Source organism: Fringilla coelebs, assembly GCF_963513975.1.
Source record: "Fringilla coelebs genome assembly, chromosome: 6".
Lineage (NCBI taxonomy): Eukaryota > Metazoa > Chordata > Aves > Passeriformes > Fringillidae > Fringilla > Fringilla coelebs.
The window spans coordinates 36,677,296-36,704,773 of NC_140034.1; the positions used below are offsets into that span (position 1 = coordinate 36,677,296).

The following is a 27,478-nucleotide window of genomic DNA, read 5'->3' on the forward strand; positions in this document are numbered from 1 at the left end:
AAAGAGTAGAAAGGCTCACATTGTGTCCTTCCAGTTTCTTACTCCCTCTTCTCTCACATGAAGTGCTACCACCTTCACAAAGCTGCCTGATTTTAGCTCTTGAGTCCATGGTATACATAATGCAGTTATTCTCAACAGTTCTTTTTAAGATTGAAAATGAAGTTTGTCATTTGAAAAGCTAATGGAGATAGGGAAAATCATGATTTTCTGGAAAAAAAGTAAAAGAACCAATGAGTTTCCCTAATTCTATTAATAGTTCAATTATTAATTTAAATGCTAAAGTAAACATAGTAGCAGTGTGGTGCTTTCAGCCTTTGACTTCAGGGGTCTTGGGCAGTCCTTGCAGCCTTCTACCCTTCCATTCTTCTATTCACTCCCAGCAGTATTTCAAGTTGTCCTGAATTCCACAGGGAGCTTGTTGACCCTGTCGTTAGCAATTTTTTGGTTTTTCACTTGTTCAGCAGAGTTTCTGTGTTGTTGGAATGTAGCATCTGCTTCCAAGCCTACAGCAGGCGTGTGCTGGGACCTTACTGCAGTCTTTGGGAGCGGCTGTGTGAGAGCCCCTCTCCCGCAGCATTGTGTGGCTGTGGCACTGTCCTTGCAGGAGAGGTGGCAGCGGCTGAGCTGTGGGTGAGGAGCGAAGGGTGTGTGTGCAGGCTGCAGCCACGTGGCCTCTCCCTCAGTAGCGTGTTTGGTCAGGTATGCTGGTTGTCCTTAGGGATCTTTGCCTCTTCTGAAACCTAATCTTGCTCCTAAAGACATGTTGGCTCCCTGACTTGGAAAAACTCGGGAAAGCTTCAGTGAGCTAGCTTGCTAGAATACTTGAAACCAGAAATCCTGCAGGTTGTTACCTTTAATTATGTAGTCAGGGAAGACAATTCAAATTTATACTCCTTCTTTCAAAAACAAACCATGCAAGCTTTTTTGAAGACTTGGTTAGCTGGAGGGAGAAATTATCTTTTATCTGAGATCTTCAAAAAGCTGTTAAGAAAAAGTAAATATCTGACAGGAGTATTTTAGAGTTCTTGTTCCTGATTAGTTCTGCATGGATTTATTTGTGAGAAGTAGCTGTTGGAATCGTAGCATATATCTGTAGCATGTACCATACACAAAACTGGAAACATAGTGAAGAAGATGATATTGACCAGCTTTTTGTTAGGGTGACAAGATGTCCCTGTTAGGAACTCCAGAGGAGACACTGAGTAAGAGATCACATGCCCTGGTAAAGAAATGCAAGAGGCTTGATAGGCACAGACTGAGTCAGGATCATAAGACCTAGGGAAGGTTATGTTTATCTTATTCTGCAGATGTAGGGGTGTGTGAGTTTGTGGGCTTTATTTATCCTCGTGTCCACTTTATATGGCATTTTATGTTGTATGCTACATTGTAAAGTCTGGAGAGGGTGATGCTTCACAAATCATTTGCTCGCTGGGCTATGAATTTGTGAAGTCATTATTACCCCGTGTTACTGAAACATTTCCTTTCATTAATCAGTGCCATGTCCCTTTTCCTTTTGTAGGGATCCTTGGTTAAAAAAGCTATATGCCTGAGCCATAACACCTTTGGAAATTTGGAGTTTTGCTACATGTGAGGAGGGATCTGACTTAGCACAGTTTTGTGCTTTAGCACAAACAAAATGTTCATTCCTGAGCAGGAAAGAAGTTGGATGCAAGAATGCCATACTTGTTCTCCCATTCCTGTGCTTTGATCTTCCAGCACAGAGCATCCTCAGTCCCTGTTTTCTAAAAGTGGTCTCTGTTGGTAAAGATGTTTGGAGAATTTAGTACCATGTGCTTTTTGAGTTTGGCTTAGTTAGTTTAGTTTCTAGGTCAGCTATTGCACCTCTCCGTGACAAATATAAAATGCAACCGTGGCTGATTCTGGAAGGGGCAAACTAACAAGAAAGATTTCTTCCTGGAGACCGAAACTCACTGGCCAAGTTCGTAGGATAAGTTCATTAGAGCAAAACTTACGACCTCAAAAAATAGACATGTGCTTACAAGATATGCCTCGCTGCTCTCCTCTGGTTATGCAGCTCACTTTTTGCCGTTGCATCCCAGGTGACTTTCCTATTTTCTATGGTTTATGGTAGCCAAGAGCAACCGGACACCTCTTGTAGTGATGTTTTGGTAGTGTTTCCTACAGCCTGTCCCCTTTTCGGGCTGTATGAAGATGCACAAGAGTTATGTCAGGGTCCCCTCGGTGCCGTGCCGACCCGCGTTTCCCGTTCGCGGCCGAGCCCCCGGGCGGGCTGTTTAATGCCGGCGCGGAGCCCCGTTTTTGGGCCTGGGACAGGGCGCTGTTCCTGGTAGAACGCCCCGGACAGTGCCAGCACCTTTGAGGAGTCCGCGGGGCGCCCGAGGGACAATCTGGGCGAGCTGAGCTGGGCGGGCGGAGCGGTGCCGGGACAAGCGGGGCGGTGCCGGGACAAGCGGGGCGGTGCTGTGCCGGGACAACAGGGGCGGGGTGCCGGAACAATCGGGGCGGTGCTGTGCCGGGATAATCGGGGCGGTGCCGGCGCGGGCGGAGCCGCGGTGCGGAAGCGGCGCCGGGCGGGCGCTGCCGGAAGAGGCGGGAGCCGTGGGCTCGGGGGCGCTTCCGTCGGGGCCGTTCCCGCCGGGGCCGCCTGTGCCTGGGCCGGGCGGCAGCTGGGGCCGGAGGAGCAGCCGCCATGCATGACGCCTTCGAGCATGTGCCGATCCTGGAGAAGCTGCCGCTGCAGATCGACTGCCTGGCGGCCTGGGGTGAGCCGGAGGGGCCGCGCCGCAGCCCGAGCCGCTCCGCTCCTCCAGCCCGGGCAGCGTTCGTGCGGCTGCCCTGCCCTGCCCCGCCCTGCCCTGCCCCGGGCTGGGGGTGCCTGCGTGCCCGGCCCGGCGGCGGTGTCCTGAGTGGCCGCGGCCCTGCCGCCCCCGGGCCGGGCCTGGCGGGCCGGGCCGCCGGAGCCTCTGTCCGGGTCCCGGCAGAGCCGAGCTCCGCTCCCAGGAGCGCCGGCGGTCGCGGCCCCGCTGCCCTGCCCTGCCCTGCCCTGCCCGCCCGGCCGCAGCCCGGCTTTGGGGAGGCTGCCGGGACTGCTGGGGCTGTAACCCGGGGCTGCCCACTTTATTGCTAAAAAAGCATTCTCTGTGTTGTGACTTGAACTTGATTTGGAGGGCTGGTGGTGTGTTGAAGTCTTAGATTTCGAATACGTTTGCACGTGTTAGTGATATATAATTGTGGGGTTTATTTTTGGGCGTACTTGACAGTCAAGATTTTCGTCAGGTGACTGCACCAGCTGTCCTAATGATTAGCCTTGATAAGGCTTTTCAAAGCTGTGACCAGGTGCCATCGGATGTAAAATCGGCACCATCATGCAAAATCAGCAATTTAAAAAGCTCCACGCCCTATGGAATTGTGACCCCAGTGAATTGTTTTAAGAGCCATATTCTGAATGATAATATTCCTGATATACATGGATTGTTTAGGATGGAGTTATGTACTGGAGAGGATGTGAAGGTAGTTTATTCTTGCATTGCAGCTTTTATCTTTTTCTCTCTTTGAAAGCATTTATTTTGCTGAACTAGGGAAAACCTAAACACACAGACTTATACCAGTATGGTTTTGTAAAAAAGATGTGAAACTCTGTCCTTACAAAGTTCCTATCAAATAGTAGAAGAAAGGTCGTGCAAGAAATAAGATTTTATTAAAATGCAAATTCCTTTGGTGATGAGGAAGTACTAGATGTAGAAGGAAATAGTAATGTATTCTGCTTTCCTGGATGATATTCAGTGAGGAAGAAATTCTGTCATGTTTCATGAGCCTTTAAAGATCTTATGCTTTTTGTATGGTGTAAATGCTGTAAAGAGGATGAGTCTGAAACTGTGCCTTAGAGTTTGTATATAAAGGCCCTCTTTTATAAGTCTTGAGTGATTCTTTGTTGTCCAACCTAAGCAAAGCTGCCACACTCTCCTTCCAAACATAGCTGACTATTTCAGAGAGACATTTTAAAAACCTGACTTAAAAAACTTAACAGTCAAACCCATGTAAACTCGTCGTTTTTCTTTCTGACAGTACTTCCCATTATGTGGCACAGTTCCTCTCTGAGAGGCAATGATGTCTGAAGTTATTGCCTCTTTTGATGGCACACAAGATGCAATGGCTTGTTCATTTACTTGTGTATGAGCCAGTGGGTTGTGATGGCCAGGCTGTTCATGCTGTTTTACTGCCTGCTCTTTGGCTATCCTCTCCTGAGAGTTGAAGCTACTTCTGTGCCCTGGAGAGATGACCTGTGCAGTCACTACAGAAAGTTCTTTTTGGTGTTTGAAGCAAGTTTCTGATTGTTCTGATAAATGTAATGTAGCCCCGTACCAGGCACTGTGAAGAAAACCCTACCCCAGGAAAACCAGCAGAGCTGTGAAGGGCAGTATTTGTTGAACTAATTAGACTGTTTTTCTCCTGTCTTTGTAGAGGAATGGCTCCTTGTTGGTACAAAACAAGGGCATCTTCTGCTTTACAGGATCAAGAAAGATGTCGGTAAGTTGATTTCAAGAATGGCACAAAAAAGTTGAATGTTATTTTTATTTCCTGCGTTTTTAGAGCTGTAGTCATTTTAACACAAGTGTGGTTAATTGCAGATTTTTTTCCTAAATAGAATTTCATGTATGTAAAGTATGTTTTGTTTCAGGTTTCTCTGTGTTTAAATTTATAGTAAGTGACTGTAATTTTTATGAATACAATGTACAAATATTTGTAAAAGCGGTGCAGTGTGCGAGTGCCAGCGTTTTGATGTGTGTCATCTTTTAATGGCAGACTGGATTAGTGTGAGAGCAAATACATTCAGTGGGTCCATGAGCATCATGGATGGGGAAGAGGGATAAACACTAACTAGTTTTGTCAGGTGTTTACCCTTTCCCTGCCTCTTTGACAGTCCTAAGTGCTCATAGTCTGTTCTAGGAGTGCCACAAATAGAACTGTTCTATTTTTGGCTTTGTTAAAATTGATTTTCTCTAAAGACATTTGTATTTCACATTACCTGCTATTATGTAGAAACGGATGTTTTTGAATGTGGTAATATTTTGTAGAATGGCACAGGAAAGTAAACACCAGATGTAAGTTTCCAAGTTCATCAGCTCTTGGAAAGATATGAATTTGTAGTTACTTAGATTCTAGAGACTGAATTCAGCTTGATTTTTCTGAAACTTGTAGGTTGTCTGTCCAATTGGAACGTGCTAGTCTTGAGTTACTAGTGTCTTATCTCACATGGTAAATTTCTCCCCCTTTTTTGCATCAATGCCAGGAGAGGTTATGTCATCAGAAAGTGTCTGTAAGTCTTTCTCCCTAAAACTCCTTTTAAACCCTTGTGGTGTAGTGTTTATTCCTTGTCTATTTTGCAGTGATGTGCACCTTAGCAATTTAAGTTACTGGTATTTGATTAGTGTGGATAAATTCTTTATGGGTATCTTTCCATCTCTGGGTTTCAAATTACTTAAATAAAATGCTTGTAATGTAAAACTTGGGCAAGGCAGAAATGTAACTACTGTTGAGGCCCTCCTGTAAGAAGTGTAATTTACATTTTCACCTGACTGTGTAGAAGACCCTCTGATGCATTTAAACACAGACATGTTTAAGTGTCATTCTTCCAGTGTTAAGTGGCCAAGTTTGCTTTCATAATTATTTGTAATTTACTTAGTGTAAGGTGCACACAGCCATGAGCAACTTCAGTTTACATACCCTCTTCAATCTTTCTGATAGGTTGCAACAGGTTTGAAGTGACGCTAGAGAAATCCAACAAGAACTTCTCAAAGAAGATTCAGCAGGTAGGAAATACCGTATTCTTGGTGTGGGACAGTTTTCGGCTAGTAAATGAAATACCAAATGTACATCTGCAATCTCTGCTGTGCTTAACAAAAAAATTGCCCAAAGGTAACAGCCAGATGTTTTTTCCCACTCTTCCCATAACAGAATAAGCTTGGTTTGATTGCTAAAGCAGAAATCAAAGAATTGGAACTTGCAGGTTTTTTTTTTTTTTTGGCTTTTGTAAGCAATAGTTGTTCTGACTGAGAATATTTGTAAAAATGATGGTAATACATCAACAGACTGTAATGTATGATTTGACTCTCAGATGATAGATATCCTGTTGGAATGTGAAGGTAATTCCACTTACTTAAAGTGTAGAAATAAAGTAACTGCCAGTCTTGCTGCCTTTTTTTTTTTTTTGAGAATTTGCACTCGATGATTATATTGATTCCAGGAAAAACATCTTAAAGATTATGGATCCTCTTTCAGGATGCAACACTGTATGCTTTGGAAGTATTTTTGTACCAGTTGCATAACAATGTTACAGCTTTTTCGACCACTTTAGGTTGCAAATGCTGTGTGCCAGCTTGTGAGAAGTTACACTGAAAACCTTTTTCTGTGTAACTGAAAAGAGTTGCAATAGCTGAAGGAAGCTTGCTCATGGAAAACTGCCTTTCTCATTATTTTGAGATTTTTCTTAGACTTCTATAATCAAACCTTATTGAGAGTTTTAGTTAATGAATGGAGTCACTAACAGCATTCTCCCTTTCAGATCCATGTTGTTTCTCAATTTAAAATTTTGGTCAGTCTATTAGGTAAGTGAAGAAAAGTGTTTTGCATTTAATAAGTTCTTCTAGATGCAATGAATGTGGCACCCTTTCACACACCAACATAGTCTGGTTGTTGAGAAGGCATTGTGTAGAGCTTAGCTTTGCATTTTGCAGAGGAAGCATTAAGCAGCATAGATTGAGCAGCAGCTTTGCCAGCTGGGAGAACAAAGCATTAATGCTGACTTGTGATGAGGAATGAAGAAGTATGCATGCTCTCAAGTGTCTGTGTGAAATACAGTTTGTGTTGGCCCCTTATCTACACGTATATCCATGCATGTGAGTCTGTGTGCACTGTAGGATAGGCACTGAAACTTCTGACTAAATTTGCTGGGTCTATCAAACTTATTGTTGATGTCTTGCACCAAATTCACTTTATATGCAGATGTGATCTTTTAGTGTCTTGTGAAAGATTTAAGTTTGCTTGGCTCTGGCTTTCTTTAACTTAGCATCTTCTAATGTCTTTTTTTGCTTATATTACTACTCATTTTTTTAATGATCTCCAAGTCCCAACTCTTCCAGCTCCAGTATTTGTAGATTTCTGCTGCTTGCATCCTTGTGCATACAAAAACAATACCCTGCATTTTCAGCTGTTCATTTTCCACTAATTTCAGGAGCCACTTGAAAATTATCTTTGTTCATGCAGTCTTCCATCTTGAACTTGCTCTCTTCTGGCCTGCTTGCTGTCCCTTGCACTCTGCCTTCCCCTGCTTGGTTAGCAGTACCTTTCCTGTAGTTTTACCAATGCTGGTGTTAGTCTTCTTTGCTGCATTTATTGTATTGTATTTGCCTTAGCATTTTTAAACTTTGGGGAAAACACTTCTTTTCCTTTCTTGCCCCTCTTAATTTCACAAGTTCTTTTTTATATAAACATAAAATATAGTAACTTATATTAAATAATAATTGGAATTTTATTTTAAACAGAAAATAACATTTACGTCCATGACCTGTTGACATTTCAACAAATCACCACAATTTCAAAGGCAAAAGGTGCATCTCTTTTCACTTGTGATCTCCAGGTAAGGGGAGGAATACAGCTGCACAGATGTCCTTGCTGTTTGTAATAAAGATTCCTTTTTCATGTTGCTGTATGGATTAGGTTTGTTATTTTGTGTTGGAAATTTCTTGGGTCCTAGTGCTTTTTGAAGTTAGTAGCTACTGCATTTGCTTAAGGCAACAGTTTTTAATTTTTCTTACTCTGCTTCACAAGGTATTTTCCTGTGCCTGTTGTGATTGCAGCTTTTGATACAAAACATTTGATACAAGACTTCAAAGCATTTTTGTCCTATGCTAACTTTGACTCTTCTTTTTTGAAAGGTCCCCTTAGTATAAAAGCCATTTCCTTTCCTTGCATTGCCAGTGTACTAGCTCATTGTGATTTCCTTCTGCAAGCAATTCTATGACTGGGTTTTTTAAAAATTTTTGTTTCTCTTTATTGGCCCAAGGAGTCCTAGAGCAGCTGTGGTAGATTTGAGCCCTAAAATGGTTCTGTGGGGTGTAGCAGTCCTCTGTTCATATGCTCTGGTTCATTAAGTGAGTCATTTCTGTCCAGGTGAGTTTCTCTGCCTGCCCATGTCGTTCAGACACCTTTTTCCTAATCAGAAGAGATAGTTTAGTGCTCTTCATCATTTTTTATCTTTTTGCTCCGTGGGAGCTTAGTGCAAAATATTTTCAGGGAAGTACTTCGGGTTTTCTAGAAATGAAGATGAATGTCTTTCAAAACACCTTTACATCTGGTCATTGCAAAGTGGCTTGTTGTTTGTGTGTGCAGGCACTTAGCTTTCTTAGTATTTCTTGTCAAGAAATTTTTCCAAAAGGTTAGAATATTAGATTAATAATGGTTTTATCTGTTGTATTACACATTCTTTGTGGTGTTCCATTTCCTCACCTCTCCTATACTGCATAGAGTTCCAGCAATTTATCCTAGTTTCAGGGTTGGACTGATAGCTTTCTACTTATCTTCTCTTTGTGTGTGTGTATGCCTTTTGTGCTCTCTTAGTTTTTTGGATGTCACAATCCCTGTCAAAGTTAGTTTTTGAGTATCCTGCCATTTCCCTCGCCTTCTTCCTCCCCCTCCCATGCTTCCTTTTTCAGGGAGCGGTCTTCTGGCATGGATGAACAAAGCTGCTCTTCAGCTTTGCTTCTAGCAGAGGCTTCTTTTGGCCTTGTCTTACCTTCCTTGGCTCTCTGTGAGTGCCTCTGAGTGAGGTGTGTCTGTTTTCACAGCAGTCAGACACAGGGGAGGAGGTGCTGAGGATGTGCGTGGCTGTGCGTAAGAAGCTCCAGCTTTATTTCTGGAAGGACAGGGAGTTCCACGAGCTACAGGTGAGTTGTGTTCTCTCTGCAGCCAGCATGTCTCAGCAGGGAGGGTCATTGCTCTTCACTGCTGCCATGTTACTCTTGCCATTGCTCTTCACTGCTTGCCCCTGTTACTCAGAGGCACTGCTGACTTTCAGAACATTGACAGTTGGTTCTGCAGAGATTTAGCAATGGAACAGCAGAGAGAAGTGAAAACACGTGTTTGAAATCACAGTTAACGGCGTTAATACATTTCATTAGTTAAAGTAAGGGCTGTGTCCTGTATTTTAATGTTCTGGTTGTAGTACACTTTTAAATACTTGACTTTTCAGTCAGTGAAATGTATAAGCATGTATACCTTGCAAAAACATAGAAGTGGGTGCACTTCTACTCTGAGTATGTCACTTCTACTCTAAGTATGTCACTTAGAAGATAGTTTCTGACAAGTGTACAGAGCTGCAGTTGTGAATACTGGAATCAGAAAAAATAACTAATTGAAATGGGCAGAGGCTTTTTCAGCTACAATGCTTTGCTAGAAAATTTTCTACTAAAAATGATCAGTTAACTCAGAGCACACCTCTTTACTGTACATGAGTCTAGCCTTTTTGCTGAATATTGCCATTCCTTGAGCAGTAGATGCTGGGCACAGGGGGTGGGGAATATGCTGTCGACAAGAGAGCAGCCTGTTACACTCTGTGTTGCCAGATTTGACTTTTGCTTTTCTTTCATAACATCCAGTTTAACCTGTTTTCCTCAGGGGGACTTCAGTGTACCTGATGTACCCAAGTCTATGGCCTGGTGTGAAAACTCCATCTGCGTAGGCTTCAAGAGGGACTATTACCTGATACGGGTGAGACGGGGCTGTGTAATGTGTTTTTAGAAGATTTGGGTAGCAGCAGACACTATGGAGGCTGCTCCTGTGCTCAGGAATTCAGCTAACAGATTTATTAGAAACAGCATCTGGTACTTCTGCTGTTTGTGGCTTTGGAAAGGGCCATCTGAGCCTGTCCTTCTAAATGGCTATTTGTCAGGAAGTGATCTTCTGTTTGTTGCTGTTGAGACCAGCGTTTGCAGCCCTTGCAGAAAAAAGGAATTGGAGAGATACATTTTGTTTTGGCAACAGTCTCTGTAAGCTCAGTTTTAATTTTATTTAATGTATTAAGAAATGAGATGAGCTCTAAAAGGACAAAGAGACCAAGAATAACTCATCCGGCACGCAGTGAAGCTTACCCATTCTTTCATTTTTCATTCTCTAGCCAAACTGTAATTGTTTGAAAACCTCTGAACTTACTGTTAATCTATTATTACAGTTTCACCTTAGACTTCATTTACAGCTATGGTTTATTCTTTTTTCTGCCCTTACAATTAGCTTCTGCAGGTATTATAGGAAAATAGAATGAAGATGTATGTACATGGGTGGCAACAGTGATCTGCAGTCAAAAGGAAAACCACACATAATTTTAACAGTCATTTGAAACTGATGCTGCTCACAAAAGAAGGGGTGCCTTTCTGCAGTGCTCTCCTAGATGTTGATTCCTGCCATTCTAGTGATAGGAGTAGTTGTGCAGCTGCTCAGGCAACCAGGGTGGAGACCAACTGTCCAAGTGTTTGCTGTGGGTTGGCTCTGGTGCTCCGCTAACCTGTCCTGGAATAGCTTCATTTCACTCAATAGGCAGGAAAAGGCCACAGGTGTTTTCTGGTGGCTAGCTGTTGATTTATCAAATACTTGAGCTGTAATGCAAGGGAAGCAGCAGGAATGTGTGGCTAAAGTTGAAGAAGGATTCTCTGTTTTGGTTGTTGTATCAGCTCATGAATTTTTTGTGAATTCAATTCCTACTATAGCATGTGGCCAAAATAATGAGTGGTTAGGGCAGGGGAAAATGTTGAGGCAGGTTTCTAGGCTTTTAGTTAGTTGGGTTTTTTATGTGGCAGTGCTCACTCATGCCAGAATAAAACAATGTTAAAAGTTTTGGCCTAAATGAAGGGTTTGGACACTTTTAGCTGATTTTGCTGCTGTGCTATAATGGATTTGATAAACTGGTGTGAATGATGTGCACAGCTACTATCATCACCTCAGACATAAAAGTAATCATTTTTTATTTCAGGATGACATATAAGCAGGATGAGTTATGATATGCAGAAACTCTTTAAATTTACACTTGTCCTGTTAGTGATTAGCCTGGCTTGCAAAACCCCTCTAGGAGTTTTTGCTTTAGTCTTATATAGGTTTGAAGAAAAGGTTGTTATGCAAAACACTTTTTTTTCTTTTTATGTTCTTTATTATCCTAGGTGGATGGAAAAGGATCCATCAAAGAACTGTTTCCCACAGGGAAGCAGCTGGAACCATTGGTAGCTCCTGTAGCAGATGGAAAAGTTGCAGTTGGCCAAGATGATCTAACAGTTGTGCTTAATGAAGAAGGGGTCTGTACTCAGAAGTGTGCCTTGAATTGGACAGATATTCCTATAGCCATGGGTGAGAAGTAGCAGTTTGGTTTTGGTTTTGTTTAAATTTAATTATTTACTCTTGTGTATGTGATAAAATCATTGTTTGCTGTACTGTGAAACCAGTGGATTTGGAGTGTGCCAGTTTCTACAGTATTCTAAGTTGTACTCTGGGGAAGGTTTCATGTGTTGGTTTTTGCTTCTTAGCCTTCTTTGCTTGTGGTCTGTGGGCCTCCCCTCATAAAATATTTTTCATATCTTTTATACAGGGACAAGGTCTGAAATGGAAGGTAGTGTGTTAAAGCACTGTAGATGTGGGTGCTTCAGAATTACCTTATAGTGGAGGATGAGCAAATTTCCATCAGTGTCAGGCACTGAGTTTTGTTTTGAATATGTAAAAGGGGCACATTTCAGGGGGATGAAAAATGGAAGAGAAGCCTTAAGTCATAGCTTGTTTCAAGGAATGCTTGAGAACATCAGCTGAAAAGTGTCCCTTGTTTCATGAACAGAACACCAGCCTCCCTACATCATTGCTGTTCTGCCAAGGTACGTGGAGATCCGCACTTTCGAACCCCGGCTGCTGGTGCAGAGCATCGAGCTGCAGAGGCCACGCTTCATCACCTCTGGAGGGTACTGGTACAACTCACTGTCACTGTTGGCAGGCTGGCTGGCTGCATGTAGCACACTGAAAAACTGGGAGAAGAGCAGCTTGCCTAACTCACCTTAAGATGTAGCACTGAAGCAATCTGCTGGGTTTTTATGGAGATTGGTGGAGGCCATACCTCGAGGAGGAAGGGATAGAATTGAGGGTCTTTAAGAATTCGTGACACCGGAGATACAATCTTCTTTCTGCTTCGCAATAATGCTCCAGTTGCTCTTTTATTGATCCATGTTTGTATTATTGGATTGGGATTCTTTTAAGATAGGGTATTGCTTCTTTCTGAGCACTGAAATTTAATAATTGACATTTTTTGTCTTGTTTACAGCACAAACATTATATATGTGGCAAGTAATCACTTTGTTTGGAGGCTCATTCCAGTGTCCATAGCCACACAGATCCAGCAGCTTCTGCAGGACAAGCAGTTTGAGTTGGCTTTGCAGTTGGCAGTAAGTACTCAAAAACTTGAGTTTGCAGTGGATGCAATTGTGCAAAAATACCCAAAGGGATGTTTGCCATCTGCTAAACTGTAGTGAGTTCAGTAATCAGTCAGTATAACCTCCCAACTGTCCGCTTTGCACAAACTGGTAAACTCTAGACTTTTTAGCTGAGGTTTTAGTTTTGTGCTGCCATTATTCCATATTGGGCTATGGTGGTGTAGGTTTTGAGAGATTATCTTGTATATGAAAGATTATCTCTTAGCTTTTTTATTGGTTACCTTCTTTTTAGAATTTGAAATCATTAGGGCTTCAGAATCTTCAGACTGCTTGTGAACAGCTTATCTTGGAGTTGTGAGTTTTGTCACATGACCTTTTTTTGCATAATATTACTCCTGAAACGATCATTTGTTAGACATGCTGATACAGTATGTTTAATTATACTGCTCTTACTGTGTTAGGATTGTTTTGTTTCTGGAAACTCCCCTTAATTGCATTTCGAGTTGCTGACTTGAAAAAAAAATTGAAAAAACAGATGAGTGAAGAGACGTTTGCTGTGACAGAGCAGGCACAGAGGTGGCCAGAGGTACCAGAGGTAGTTTCAGACCTTGCAGGTTATCTCAGTGACACAATAAGCACAGACAGGCACCAGCTGTGTTCACTTTGAGAGATGATGTTTTTTCTTCCTACTCTCTCCCCGCGATAATGCTCCTGTTAATTCTCTAGGGTGTTTCTCTCTCCTGTGAACTCTGGGAGTTTTCAATGTTTGTTAATTTGTATGCAGGAGATGAAAGATGATTCAGATAGTGAGAAGCGACAACAAATCCACCACATAAAGAATCTCTTTGCCTTCAACCTGTTCTGCCAGAAGCGCTTTGATGAATCCATGCAAGTTTTTGCCAAGCTTGGTACAGGTAAATGCTTAGGTTGGCATTGAATCACTAAAGTTAGGAGGAATGTAGTCAAGATCACTGGCTATTTTATGGGATTTTTTTTGTTTTCTGTTTTGTTTTAGTTCAAAGCAGTGCTATGTTGTGCAGATCAGTCCCTGTGAACAGCAAATAGCCTGGGCAGCTATTTAGTTATTTTTTTGGTGGAGGTGGTGATTAATTACTTAATAACTTAATTAACTACACAATTAAGTACAACTAAATATTTAATAAACTACACTTAGTCAATTAAATCAGGAGTTTGTCCTTTTTACAGAATATCTTTGTATTCTAGGGTATTTAAAGCATGCACAGCATGGGCACAGACCATTTAAAGCTGAATGTTTCAGCAGCTGCTAAAAGCCTACCTGTCGCTTGGAATGAAAAATAAGGAACATCTGTAGATTTGCAAAATCATTGGACTCAGATGAGGACCCCTAACCCTTGGTTTAGGCAAGGTGCTGAGACCAGGAGGCTTTCCTGTGCTTTTGGAAGTCACAGTAGTCTCTGATGCTAGGTCATACTAGGGCTATTGGAAGAATGCTTGAAGACTGAACTGTACCATAGCACAGTGCTTAAGGCTGAGAGTCTCTTTACTGGAGACAGGATTCTCATGTGCATTTAAACCTATAGATTATTTTTATGACACATAATTTTTACTTTGGAAAACTACAGTGAAAGACAAGGGCTGAGAGCTCAAGGTATTTTGAGCTTGAATTAGAGGATAGTCATTTTGAATTTGCTTAAACTCTGTGAAAATGGGTGTGCATTAGTTACAGATGGTACTATTTAGTTCTTGTTTCAAAAGTGCAGTAAATCTTCTCTTAAAACATTGCTTGTTCCTGGAAATCCTGCCTTACTGTCAGAGAGGTTAATGCTAGGAATCTGCAAGAAGAGCAGTGAGATTGTAATAATGGCTTGTCCTCCAAGTGTGCCAGGTGCACAGGTTCGAAGCTCCTGTGCTTGGACTTTGAAACATATTTTGCTTTTGCTTTTTTTGTGTTGTTTTAGCTTCTTTTCTGTAATGAGCAAATTTTATTTAGGCTCTAGAACTTTGTGAATGTACAAGTAGACTACAGACTGCTCTGTTAGAAAGATAAGCTTACTCTAAGTTTGCAAAAATAATATGAATGGTTACTAATACCAGTTATTTTTTGCATAGATCCCACTCATGTGATGGGTCTGTATCCTGACCTCCTGCCCACAGATTACAGGAAACAGCTACAGTATCCCAACCCCCTGCCAGGGCTCTCTGGGGCAGAGCTGGAGAAGGCACATTTAGCTCTGATAGACTACCTAACTCAAGTGAGTGCTCCTCTACCTGGTTTTAGAGCAGGATTATTCAGTTCTAGCATGCTTTGTTAGCTTTGATGTGCTGGAAGAAGTGCACCTAGTCCAGCTCTGCCATGCTAGCCTTAATGGGCTGTCTTCATGTCTGGAAAATATGGCAGCAGCTCCTGAGTGAGCAGGGGAAGTGGAACACATGAGATACCCCACAGATATGTGGAAAACATCCTGTGTGTTGGGACAGAATTTCCTTAAGGAGTGGATCTGACCATGAGTCCAGTATTTTATTTCTAGTATCCTGCTGAAGAGAACTTGAGCGCTTCATTTTTTTGTTTTTGTTCAGTGATTATTATTTAGGTCACTCTGTCCAGGAGATAGGTTGAGGGCATGCAGTAAAAGGTGGAAGGGGAATTAATGGGCCTTGTAAGTTCCTGCCCTCTTTATTTTGTCTTAACTGGAACCTCAATTGTTTGGTTGCCATCCTTAGTAGAGTAAAAGGAAGCTTGTGCCTGAAGGGGGACAGGTTTTATGCCTAGCAGTGCAAAATCTGAATTATTTTCCAAATGTTTCCTGACTTCTCTAAAATGTCTGTTCAGGTTAACAGAATTTCCTTCTGACAATTTTCTCAAGACTCTGGACATTTTGCAAAACTATAAATATGCAAAACAAATATATACACCTTAATATGGTTGTAAAGTTTGTGTTGAAGAGTTAGTGACAATAAAATTTTTTGGGGAACAATTGATTAAAACAAGTTATTAAATTGGCTTAATTTAGCCTTTGTAGTTGGTGGGTTATATATGCTGAGGTGAGATGTAGAAATCCATGGCCTTTTCCTGTTAAAATTTCATTTGATGTCCTGCAGAAAAGGAGTCAGCTAGTGAAGAAGCTGAATGATTCTGATCATCAGTCCAGTACCTCACCCCTCATGGAAGGAACGCCCACGATCAAATCCAAAAAGAAGCTGCTCCAAATCATTGATACCACCCTGCTGAAGTGTTACCTGCATGTGAGTTTGTCTGACCCTGGGGCTTTGCCACGGGAGCTCTGATGGAATTTCAGACTGAAGCATTGAGGAGGATAAGGAGCTACTTCAGAAATGCTCTCTGTCTTTGATCTAAAAATAATGTGTAAAATCTGAGCATTAACTAGTTTCCTCTCTGCTCAGGAAGCAGTTTCAGGGAATGAGGCAGATGTGTCTGTTCCTGGTTGCTGCCTCTGTCAAAAGAAAGTGGCTGTGGCTGTGTGTTTTGAAGGTCTAAGGAATGCTTTTATTGCCTTATACTGGTAAATGCAGGAAAGTAGGATCTTGGCTGTTCTGATGTTTTTCAAAGCCTGACCTCTGTTGTTGAAGGGGAGTAGCTTTGGTTTGTTGTTTTCTTTCTGTTCTCAAAATTATAGAAATTAACATGGACCTTACTTGTAAGATGTCAAACTGCCATTTCTCATTTTTCTTATGCTGTGAGTCTTCGTCCTCCCCTGCCCCCATTTCCAGCTTGTGCTTTGTACTGTACACTTAGAAGGTGCGCTTCCAATGAAGTTTGAGTGCTCCCTTTTTTCTTGCAGACAAATGTAGCACTGGTGGCACCACTGCTACGGCTGGAGAACAATCACTGCCATATTGAGGAGAGTGAGCATGTGCTAAAGAAGGCACACAAGTACAGTGAGCTGATAATACTGTATGAGAAAAAAGGTCTGCATGAGAAAGGTAATTTTCAAGTTGGGAGAGGAGGAGGAGTAGAAGCATGTGTTCTTTGTATTATGTTTTGACTTCAGTAAGTAGGCAGTATTCTGAAGAGGCTGTTTAATTGCTATCTTGTGATTAAATCCTGTTACAGTTTGGTCTCTATGTTAAAAACAAAACTTTGTTTTGTCTTCAGTAGCGTAACAGGAAAAATGCCCTTTTTTGTGCTTCATGTTGGAACTAGCAGTTACAGAGGGATTGACTTCTTTTCTTTTGAAAGCATTACAGGTACTGGTGGATCAGTCAAAGAAAGCCAACTCACCTTTGAAGGGTCATGAGAGGACAGTGCAATATTTGCAGCATTTGGGTGAGTGTAAGAAGAGCAGTGTTTTTGTGAGTTTTTATTCTCGTTTGGCTTAGTGGTTATTCTACTGTTTGGCAGCTTTCTGGAGGCTATCAAGCTGAAAGGGTATCTTTGTTATCTTGTTTGGTTTCTTGCATAATGCAACCTTCAAATATTAGCTCAAGGGATTCAAGTTTCGATGAAAATTAAATATCTTTTTGGAAAACATTCCTTATTTCTGATTAAAATATCCACTGGGAGAAAATGGGCAATAGTAATTTGAATGTTCTTCCAGTAATGAAGAGTGAAGGAGAAAATAATTCTGAGTGAAGTAGAAATTGTTCTTTAATCTACTCTTTTCTGTCAGTTTCTGGGCATTTAATGCAATACTCTTAGGTAGTTCTCAAGTAATTGCAAATTCCTCCAGGCTTGTAGCTATGGTCTTTTAAGTTATCAAGTGTGTATTACTGATGGGTATGTAATACTTGCCTTGTGTCAATAGAGTAAGCACTTGTTTATTGCATCAAAGCAAATATTAACTGTGTGATTGACCATCAACAATATGCTTTATCAGTGGGCAGGAGAATTATTTATTTACTGGGGAGGTAGATAGTTGCCTGTGTTGCATTCTTTTTTTATGTTTTAAAATAGTGTTATGCGGCACCTTTTCCTATTATGGCTCGTGTTTAAATTACGGATTTGTAACTGAGGAAGCTGAGAAATTCCCTGCCTGTGGGAATCCCCATGCAGATGAATGTTATGTTATGTGCTGAGGGAGCTAGCTGTTCTGCGGGGCAGTCTGGTGTTTTCCTTTTAGTATACTGAACAATAAGCTTTGGTAGTTATTTAATGAGCTTCTCTCCTCCTGATGTTCTCCCTGTTTTCAGTAGGTTTTAACTTCATGTTGGATTTGCTTGGGATTTCAGCAAAGACAGCTTGATCAGTGTTTTGGCAGGGAGCTATTCTAATTAATGTCACACTTCTTCATAAGGAGTTAGACTCTCCGTTTTACATGAAAACTTAATTCCATGACTTGTCCAGTCTTTTTTTTTAATTTTCTCTGTGAGGCTAATGTGCCCTGTAAATTCAGAAAGTTAATAGAGTTCAGCAAAATTTAGACCCACAAGTTTATTGCCATTTGCCAAGTCACACTTTTGTTACTGAAACTTTGAGACTGGCTCTTCTGGGAACTATTTCAGTTGTTTAACTTCACAGTGCACATCATCTGCATTTTTAAATTTATTTTTAAAATTCTGCTAATATGAAGATGCTGCTTGTTTTAAATATTGTGGGATGGAGAAATGCAAACAATGACCACCTTTTTATAGGGTTGCTTTAAGTTTCTGTTTCTTGTATGGTTGTGTTGTGTTGTTCGGGCAGCAAATGCCTCAATGATTCTGAGCAGGAGGGTGAGGGGAAAGTGATGTTTTCCTAACATGTTTTATTAGTATTGTGAACCAAATTGTGCAAACTATAGTATTCTTTTTAAAGGGGCAAGTCCTACATTTTGCTAAAAGCTGAGAAGCTGTTACCTGTCATGTAGTTTCTATGGCAGTTACTTCAGTCCTATGAGGCTTTACTATTTGTTATAAAGTATTTGACCCTTTGCTGTAGAAGTCATTAGACTGACAGGCTGGAAATGGACTGAAGGAAGTTACACAAGTGACAAATTCACTGCTTCTGTACCCTAATTAATACAAGTTGGAAGGGAAGACTTTTGGAATGTGATTAAAGCAACTGGTCTTGGTTTTGGGCTGAATTCTTTACATTTGGTGATGCTTAGTATTTGAGTTAATTTTTGTTTCTGTTTGAAATCATGTTTGTGAAGCAATGAAATTGTAGCTTTGGAACGAGTGATTTGCTTGACTTGAGCAACAACTGGATTCTTCATGTAAATTAAGCTTTGCTGGTTGTGAAAGCATCTGCTTGTGTTGTGAATAGATAGATACTCAGGATTTTAACATCAAGCACTGCTGCTTTTTGTATTCCAGGCACAGAGAACTTGCACTTGGTATTTTCCTACTCTGTGTGGGTGCTAAGAGATTTTCCTGAAGATGGACTGAAGGTTAGTGTGGTTGAAAGAGGTACCTTGTTTTTGACATTCTCAGTGCAGTGTATGGAATGGGGATAACTCATTGTAAGAAGCTCATTAATGCTAAACCAAATTAAATACATAATTTGTATTTTCTGGGTTCAGTACTAATGTTAGCAGTAGATAAAGCAGGTCAGTCTTTCACTTTTTCTTATGCTTTTCAATTCTTAGAAGACCTTATAATAAATTGCTAGGAACCTTTGATAGAGAATTTCATGTTATTGATGCCACACTTTAGCACAAGAGCCTGAGTATTTAAATGTCAGGTGTTGATTTGCCTATAAAATTGACTCCCTGTATTTGGGAGGTTTTGAACTCTGTAAGAGAACTGTGTTCACTAGGGCAGAAGTGGGGATGTGTGTTAGTCTTTTCAGATGTGAAGTGTCTTCTCAGTGCCTAAATAAGCTGCTCAGTTCTTGTTTTTATACTTCTTCTTTACTCTTTGGACACGTGATGAAATGCTGGACTTACAGTGCCTCAGAGAAAAATATACGTGGCACTTAAAAAAAGAAAATCACCAATCTGAATAAAATTTTATTTAACAGATATTTACAGAAGACCTCCCTGAAGTGGAAGCTTTGCCACGAGACAAAGTGCTCAGTTTCTTGATAGAAAATTTTAAAAGCTTGACTATTCCTTACCTGGTAAGAACTCAATCTCTACTAGTGCATTTTGCCTTCAGTACAAAATATTACCTGTAAGATCTTAGCTCTCCAGGAGCTGGAGCCTGTTGGGCAAAGAAAACATAATTAAAATACATGAAATAGTGAAGTCAAGCTTGGTAAAAGCAAGCATGGAACTGTTCCTTATAAAGAATTATTTCCCAGAGGAAGTGTCTACAGCTGAGCCTTAACATGTATTTACAGGAGCACATCATTCATGTCTGGGAAGAAACTGGTGCGGATTTCCACAACTGTCTGATCCAGCTGTACTGTGAGAAAGTGCAGGGCTTAATGAAAGAATATCTCAGTTCTTTCCCTGCAGGTATGTCTAGCGTTTTCTGGTGGCAGGAGTATGGGAGAGCACAGGGGAGCCTTCATATTCCATGTTGTAATCCTTCCCTGTTGATATCCAGCATAAGATACCTTAGTGGTGCAAAGAACTGGAAAACAGAAGTTGTGGGTTTGTGGGACAATCCAGCTTGTTGCCTCTCAAGAGATCTTTTAAGGGACCAAGTAACACTCTGTTCATAATTAAGTCGAATGGCAGCTACTGCTCCCTGACTTCTGCATGTTCAGGGTAGGGAAGGGTTTTGAATAGCTTGAGCATTGCTTTAACCAGCCACATGATGTGTTTTTAGGAGCTGAAGTTAGTTTGGCAGGTACATGACAGCCCCAGCCCATGTAACAGTTCTATCATCATGTAGTTCCTCTTCATAAGGATTTATATGTCTTCTAGTACAGACTAGAGTAGTGAGATAGTTGTAATAATTTAATGTTGTTTTCTTTCATGTAGATAGAGCGCCAGTGCCTGCTGGGGAGGAAGGAGGAGACTTGGGGGATTACAGGAAAAAGCTGCTGCTTTTCCTGGAGAAGTCTAGCTGCTATGAGCCTAGTCGACTTATTAGTGACTTCCCCTTTGATGGTGAGTTCTGTTTCTGTAGGTTAACTAAACCCTAGCTTATTGCATTGGACAGCAAAACTTCTCACTTATCATAGAGGCATGGTAACTGGAAATAGAGAATATGACTCTGTCTGTAGCTGAAGGCTGCTGGTGTGTATCCTAACTCTGTTTCTGCTGGCACAATTGAATTTACCAGTTTCTGCAGGATTCCTCTAACTGTTGACCTCAGACCCTGTGGCATCTCCCAGCCATTTAGCCTAACTTTGTAATGACTCTGAATTGCTCAGTAGATCTGAAGGTTGTTGTTTCTTGAGGTGACTGAAGAATTCATAAAAAGTTTCTGAGACTAGTGTGAAATGTAGACTTACAGTGTCACTACAATTTATACTGTGTCCTGAGCACAGATTAATACTTCCTTCTGTTAGTCTGGGCACTAATTTTGTCATTTCTCTGTGTGGCTGTTGATTTAATCCTTCATGCTGTCACTAGGTCTCCTGGAAGAACGTGCTCTGCTCTTGGGTCGAATGGGGAAGCACGAGCAAGCTCTGTTTATTTATGTTCATGTTTTGAAGGACACCAACATGGCTGAAAAGTAAGGATTTCTTTATTTTATATTTTTTGCATTTTTGCAAGACTTGTTTTGCTGACTGCTGTGTGGATAGGATGTGTAATGAAATGTTGCTCTATGTGGAGCACGAACATTGTAAGTCTTCAGGATCTTCTGTGTTTTCACATTTTATTGGCCTTGAAGCTCTTCTGGGTGTCTGTTTATTACAGATGATGCTGCTGCTGTCCCCTTGAGGTTTGCTTTTTCATGCTCTTCTCTCATTGTGCATTATGACCATCATCAATGAGTTACTACTTAACACCTGTCCTCAGTCTGTGATTTGTGTGTTGTTTTGCTTCCTTTCTGTTTGTAGAGATGTTCACTAGCCCATGTTAAAAAGAATCCTTGTTAGTGAAGATACAGCATTTTTCTATGTGTTTTGTGCCAGGGAACCTCCTGAGTGAATCAGAAGTACTCAGGTAAAAATAGAATTACCCAACACTGGCAGGTGTATCTGAACACTGGGACCTGTTCAACATAGTTGCTTATAAAGCTGTTTTCAGCAAATGCTTGTTAGAAGGCGTTCATCCCCGGTATGCAGCAGCTTGGTTTTGTGATTCAGATACCCCAATTAGATATATATATACACACAGGTTTTTATGCTATGAGGTGTTAATTTTGGATATCTTTCCCCCCCTTTTTCTTACACAGCTAAGTTCAATTTGGCTTCTGCATTAAGGCTTTTTAAGTTGATTGAGAGTGGGAGGCTTGCACAAAACTTTGCTTCTCTCAGCATTGTGATGCAGAGTAAATGGTGTAAGCCTGCTGTGCAGTTTGGTGAATTTGATCTGAGTCAGATGTACAGTCACTTAACTTGGATGACTTCAGGAGTAATTAAATGTTAATTTCTGTAAACTGTTTCTTTGGGTCCTGTAACTGTTTCTCTATTTGTCATAATTCTTCTCTGTTGGTTCTTCTAGCTACTGCCATAAGCATTATGACAGAAACAAAGATGGCAACAAAGATGTAAGTAGCTTCTTGTTCAGTAAGGAAGTAGAAGGCTATTCATACCTTGTTCAAGACTTGAAAGTTCTTGCTCTGTATAGACTTTTTCAGGGTTTCTGTAGTGTATGGGAACCTATGTATAATCTCTTGTAATTTAGGAATTCCTAGATGATTGTGGGGTGTTTTTTGTTGAGAATGTTACTGTATCATTGGATTTGAGCCCACATTAAGAGCTGTTTAAAGGAGCAGTGCAGAATTTTGGATGGCATGGGTATAACTTAGTACCATTGCTGGGTTTTACCTGCACTGTCAGCTGTGGATAGGTGCAGCAGTTTTAGAACTTCCCTCGTGTGTGCTACAGGTGTATCTGTCCCTGCTGCGGATGTATCTCTCCCCACCCAGTGTTCATTGCCTGGGACCCATCAAGATGGAGGTGCTGGAGCCTCAAGCCAATCTGCAGGCTGCTCTGCAGGTTTTGGAACTGCACCACAGCAAACTGGATACCACTAAGGTAAGTGAGACCTTTAAGTACTCTGTGCTGTTGGCAGGACACTACAGAAGGTACTGGAGTAGGCAAGTGAATGGAATGTGTCAATTTAAATGTGTCAATTTCTATTCTATTTTGGTCTCTATTCCTCCTTAACTTTTTCTAACTTTGTTCCAGGCAATAAACCTACTCCCAGCAAATACACAGATTAGTGAGATTCGTATCTTCTTAGAGAAAGTACTTGAAGAAAATGCTCAGAAGAAAAGATTTAATCAAGTGCTCAAGAACCTTCTCCATGCAGAGTTTCTGAGGGTAGGCATCCACCACCTGTTATGTATTGGAATAATGTTTTAAAATATGTTCAATATTGAAATTTACTGTTTCTTATAGGGGATGGGTGTCCTCTAGATGGTGCTGTAATGCACCTGAAATTAAATGGGAACCATGTACCTTGAACATTCTTTTTGCAGGAGATGGTGTGTACATTCATTTTAGTTTGGGTGAGGTGTTTGTCTTTGCTCACTGTGCTGTGGTGTGCACTGCAGAATCATCTCAAACAGCTTGGACTGGATTTCTTTCAAATGAAGTGAGCCAGGGGAGGCAGTTCCAATGTTCACCTTAACACCCCTTTAGTGGTTGAATTCCTTACACTGTGGACCAAGGTGAAAGTAAAACCCTGTGATTCCTATAGTGTGGGGTTTGGGTGTTCAGTACCACCTGCTCTGCTCCACAGAGCAGCTTCTTCTGTGCTGCACAAGTTGGTAATGTAGATACAGCCACTGACAGTTAAACGTTGTGATGCTTTGCAGCTTCATCAGACCAAGGTGTGGCATTGCTTTTTGAGCAGCTTGGGTTTTTCTCCTTCTTTAGGTCCAGGAGGAACGGATCTTGCATCAGCAAGTAAAGTGCATAATTACAGAGGAGAAGGTGTGCACAGTTTGTAAAAAGAAGATAGGTAACAGGTGAGAGAGCTGGGTAAACTGAATCAAATATTAACCTGTTGTAAAACTGAATGGATGTATAGCCAGAGAGAACAACAGTATGAGGGACCCATTTGAAGAGTATTTGAATTACAAATTACATTAATTAGCTGAATGGTTAGGAATACTTTAAAGCTTTGGTCAATGAATTTGCTGCAGGAGTTTAATCCTCCTTTCAACAAAGGAGTATAAAACACCTTCAGAAACTCCCAAGAGTTCTTACTTCACAACTCTAGAAGGCATGAAATTTGTCTTCATACTGAATTTTGTAAACTTTGTAAGAATATTGCCTTTCTAACAACCTGCTTCTTAACTGGAATTGAGGAGGATGATATGAAGAATTTTAAGCTAAGATACATGTCTAGTTTTGTATATCTGATGGCTTTATGGCTCCCTGACTGATTTATGTTTTGTGGTCTACATGCAATAGGATGTTTAAAAGTAGAACTAATTTGCTTGATGATTTGGATGCCTGTGACCCTGAGATGAGCTCAGTTTGTTAGAGCATGGTGCTGATAACACCAGGGTTGTGAGTTCAATCACTGTACTGACCATTTACTTAAGAGTTGGACTCTTATCCTTGTGGGTCCCTTTCAATTCAGAATAATCTGTAAATCTGTGAAATTTTCTTCTGTCATTCCTAGTAGCTAATTTTGTGTTTCTTTCAACTGGAGGGAAATGCTACATGACTCAGTCATTATTTTCTTCTTGATGGGAGCCCTTCTGAGATACCAGTAGCATTAACAATGATAGGGAAAGGTTCTTTTCCCAAAACATTTAAATAAACAGTCTAAGTAATCAGTCTAAATATTGCTAAGCATATTAAATTTTTCCTCCTAACATGCAGCATGTAGCTTCAGCATTGAAATTTGCATATGCAATATTGTTTTGGTTGTCTAGAAGTTTCCTAGTGCTGTTAAGTTCAGCAAGATTTTGCAGGGCAAGCATGTCCCCCAGTCTTTACATGTTACCAGTGACTTCCAAGTAAATTGTGCCTGCAGAAATGAAAATAGATTTTAAAAACCTCCAAGCAAACTTCTTACAATATCCATTGAATTCTTTTGTCTGCTTTCTCTTTAATATGTTCAGGCTATAGTTTAAAAAAGTGTCACTATCATGTGTCCCTCTCTGATTCTGCCCAACTTGGATGCTCTTGTTTGAATATGGAAAACAATGTTTGTCTTGACAGCTGATGCTTGTGTTTTGTTCTCTTTACAGTGCATTTGCTCGATACCCTAATGCAATAGTTGTGCATTATTTCTGCTCCAAAGAAGTCAACACACTGGACACCTGACCTTGTCATGGTCAATAATCCCAACATGCACACGGAGTTCAGTACTGATGACTAAACAAGTTGACGTGTCTGAGATTTTTGAGGCCTGTTGCCAGGTTCTCTTATGCTGGGTAGAAATCCTTTGTATCTGTGGACTGACTGTACCTACCCAGCAATATTGATTTACTAGAAAATTACTTTAACCATGTTGTTACAATGCTGGCAACTACACCGAACCTCTCAGTCCTCAGATGAAGAGTAGAAACTGATTTTTGTAGTGACTTTTGTAACACACTCCAGCCTTGCAAATGAACTGTTAGACAGCTGTTGGACGTTCACCACAAATCAAGTTTTACAATAAAATGTGCTTTCTTAGGGTGGCAATGTTGTGATTTGGCCTTGTATGTAAGTATTTATTCAAAAAAAGAAAATTCCTTGAAAGTCTTTGCAGCCATATCAGCATTGCATGAAGATCACCAGGTGTTTGTCATAGAGGAGGCTTCTGTGTCTGTTTCTAGACTTAGGAAGTGTGACTTTTATCTCAGCAACAGAAATGGTTTAAATGCTGGCCAAAGGACTCTCTATTGATATTCAGTGGTTTTGTCTGACCTTCTGGTAAGTTGCTTCACAGGAGATAGACAAATGGTAGATGCCACGAAGAAGCTTTTTTTATTTTTCTTTTAGTTTTAGTTTGAGAGCTATAAATTGAATTAATTTGTGTGTTGTTTGCACTGACTGTTCACTCTTAGTGTGAGTGGAAGCTCAGAGACTGTTGGAAGTTCACATCTGCACTCAAAGGAAAAAGCAAAGAACACCCTGTAAAGCAGTTTCTGGAAGGAGTGAACTCTAGTTACTGCTTGAGCTTCTGGACTATGCTCAAGACTTTTGTATATAAATTCTTTAGTATCTGGTTCACTTTTCAACATTGAAGCAAAATCCAGACTGTTTCAACATCTGTGTATTTGAAATGCTCTAGAACTGCATTCTGTTCAGATTGGTACTGTTCTTAAATTACTCTTGGGCCAGAAGTCTTAACACAAGAACTAAATTGTACCATACTCACTCTAGACTGTAATATTTTTGTCTAACTTATTTTTTCAGAAACATTAATCGGTAGCAGATTGGTATGAGGGACAAAATGTTTGTTGCAGAAAGAATCTGTGGAATGGTAATGAAAAGGCAGCAGTAGGAAATAACCCAACAGAGGGACTGTTTGACTCCCAACATCCTGGCCTAGCAATACTTATAAATAAATCATTATTAAGTGGTATGGAGCATGACATGTAACTAGCAGATATCACATCTTAAAGAGCAAGCTGATAATGAATCTGGTCTGCCTAAAGTGTAGTGGAACCACAGTTAGCATCATAAGTTTACTTAAATCATGTGAGTTATTTTTTAGGAACAGATCTGCTGTAGGCTGAAAAGGGTCCTAATTCACTTTCATTTGCCAGTGTTAAGAGTTTCCCTTGGTAACTGTTTCTTCCTTGTTCATATGTGTTTGTATTTATTGTTCATGCATTCTTCTGGGTTTCTTAGTCCAGTGTTTTGCTTGGATGTCTTGGGCAGTATTGCTACTGAATACTTTCTGCAGAAGCTGGATAGAGGGAATCTGTGGTGTTAATGTTTTTAAACTTGTATTTCTTCTGTTTGAAGAAGAGAGCCTAAAAATACTTACACTAGGTTTGCACATGCTGTATAGATCTTTGTATACTAGTTCAGGTACAGAGGGAAGATGGTTTGGGAGAATTGTGTTTACAGGTCATAGAGAATGAAGAGAGGGTGTTTAAAAAGACCCTGCATTCTTTGTATACAGATATAACAATGCTACTCTGATTTTTACCTTATGTTTAGTACTGGTAGTATGATTTTTATTTGCTTTCATTATCTGTTACCAGGATCTTCACTGTGCTCTTACTTACAAGACTAAAGTTGTGCCTCTGTTCATCTCACTGCATACCTTTTATAGAGATGTGGTCTGTGCTGTACTTTTTTTTTTTTTGTTGGTTCATACAATGTGCTTTGGGTTTCCTAACCGTACAGCAGGTTTATCTAAAGCAATAGGTTGTAATAAATATCGTGAACCAGTGTGTGTTTCAGTCATTGTGCAGTTAAACTTCTCTGGGCTGATGTAGATTTTATTTTTATTTGTACATTAGGCCTCACTTTCTCCTGGAAGGCAGACCCAGTGCAGTATCTCAGTATCCCCCTTGCTTCAGTATGTGTAAATCAAGTGTGGCAATTCTCAATGTAGGTTTTTAAATCTACAGGTTTATACATGCTTGTGAATGTTCTCAAAATCCTACTAAAACCACTTTTGAATTATCTCTTTGAATAATGTTTTTGCAAGTCTTAAACCATTATACCATTAAATATGTACTTACTAGAGAACACTGAAATTACTGACAAATTCTTTTGAGCGGTGATGCGCTGCTCTCTGCTGGGGAGGGATGTTGAGCTCTGTGTGACCAAATCAGGAAATGTTTAGATTCACAGATTTGCACTTGCTTGGGCTGTAGGTCATAGAGCAGTCTGGTGTTGGAAGTAGAACATAGATCCTCAGTTTTCCCATTCTGTGGCCATGGGAAGCACCAGCACAGAGGAAGTCTCTTGTCTCCATGTTCACAGAATCACAGGATGGGTCAGGTTGGGAGGAGCTGCAGTGGGGTTCAGTGCAAGCTCCCTGCTCAGGCAGGGGCAACTCCAGCAGGTCGGTCCCCAGCCTGTGCTGGTGCCTGGAATTATTCTTCCCAGGAGCAGGACCCTGCATTTACCTTTGCTGCTCAGCTATTCCCTCCCCATCTCTCCAGCCTGTCAAGGTCCTTCTCAGGGGCTGCACAGCCCTCTGGGGTAT

General features: G+C 40.8%; 1 protein-coding gene across 2 annotated transcripts; it reads left to right on the forward strand.

Moving 5' to 3' along the window:
• Positions 1–2,562: 2,562 nt before the first annotated feature.
• On the forward strand, positions 2,563–26,897 carry VPS39 (VPS39 subunit of HOPS complex). 2 transcript variants are annotated; one of them, XM_084208488.1, is made up of 25 exons: positions 2,563–2,744; positions 4,444–4,509; positions 5,728–5,792; positions 6,545–6,587; positions 7,524–7,618; positions 8,829–8,924; positions 9,655–9,747; positions 11,187–11,370; positions 11,849–11,969; positions 12,326–12,446; positions 13,219–13,348; positions 14,526–14,668; positions 15,516–15,659; positions 16,217–16,358; positions 16,615–16,701; positions 18,669–18,742; positions 19,315–19,413; positions 19,636–19,753; positions 20,225–20,353; positions 20,822–20,924; positions 21,860–21,905; positions 22,246–22,395; positions 22,549–22,683; positions 23,242–23,333; positions 24,570–26,897. In XM_084208488.1, the coding sequence occupies exons 1-25, from the start codon at positions 2,672–2,674 to the stop codon at positions 24,643–24,645; spliced, it is 2,625 nt and encodes an 874-aa protein (XP_084064614.1). In that variant the 5' UTR covers positions 2,563–2,671; the 3' UTR covers positions 24,646–26,897. The 2 variants fall into 2 exon arrangements, with proteins under 2 accessions (XP_084064614.1, XP_084064613.1); XM_084208487.1 differs by having other exon boundaries at positions 8,826–8,924; positions 24,570–26,882.
• The last annotated feature ends 581 nt before the right edge of the window (positions 26,898–27,478 follow it).

Bases quoted from the DNA above. Each gene is read 5' to 3' on its own strand.
- VPS39 (XM_084208487.1), top strand. From the start codon at position 2,672: ATGCATGACGCCTTCGAGCATGTGCCGATCCTGGAGAAGCTGCCGCTG. The intron at 11,371-11,848 runs GTGAGAAGTAGC...TTTCATGAACAG, and splicing joins AGATATTCCTATAGCCATGG to AACACCAGCCTCCCTACATC. The intron at 16,359-16,614 runs GTAATTTTCAAG...TTCTTTTGAAAG, and splicing joins AAAAGGTCTGCATGAGAAAG to CATTACAGGTACTGGTGGAT.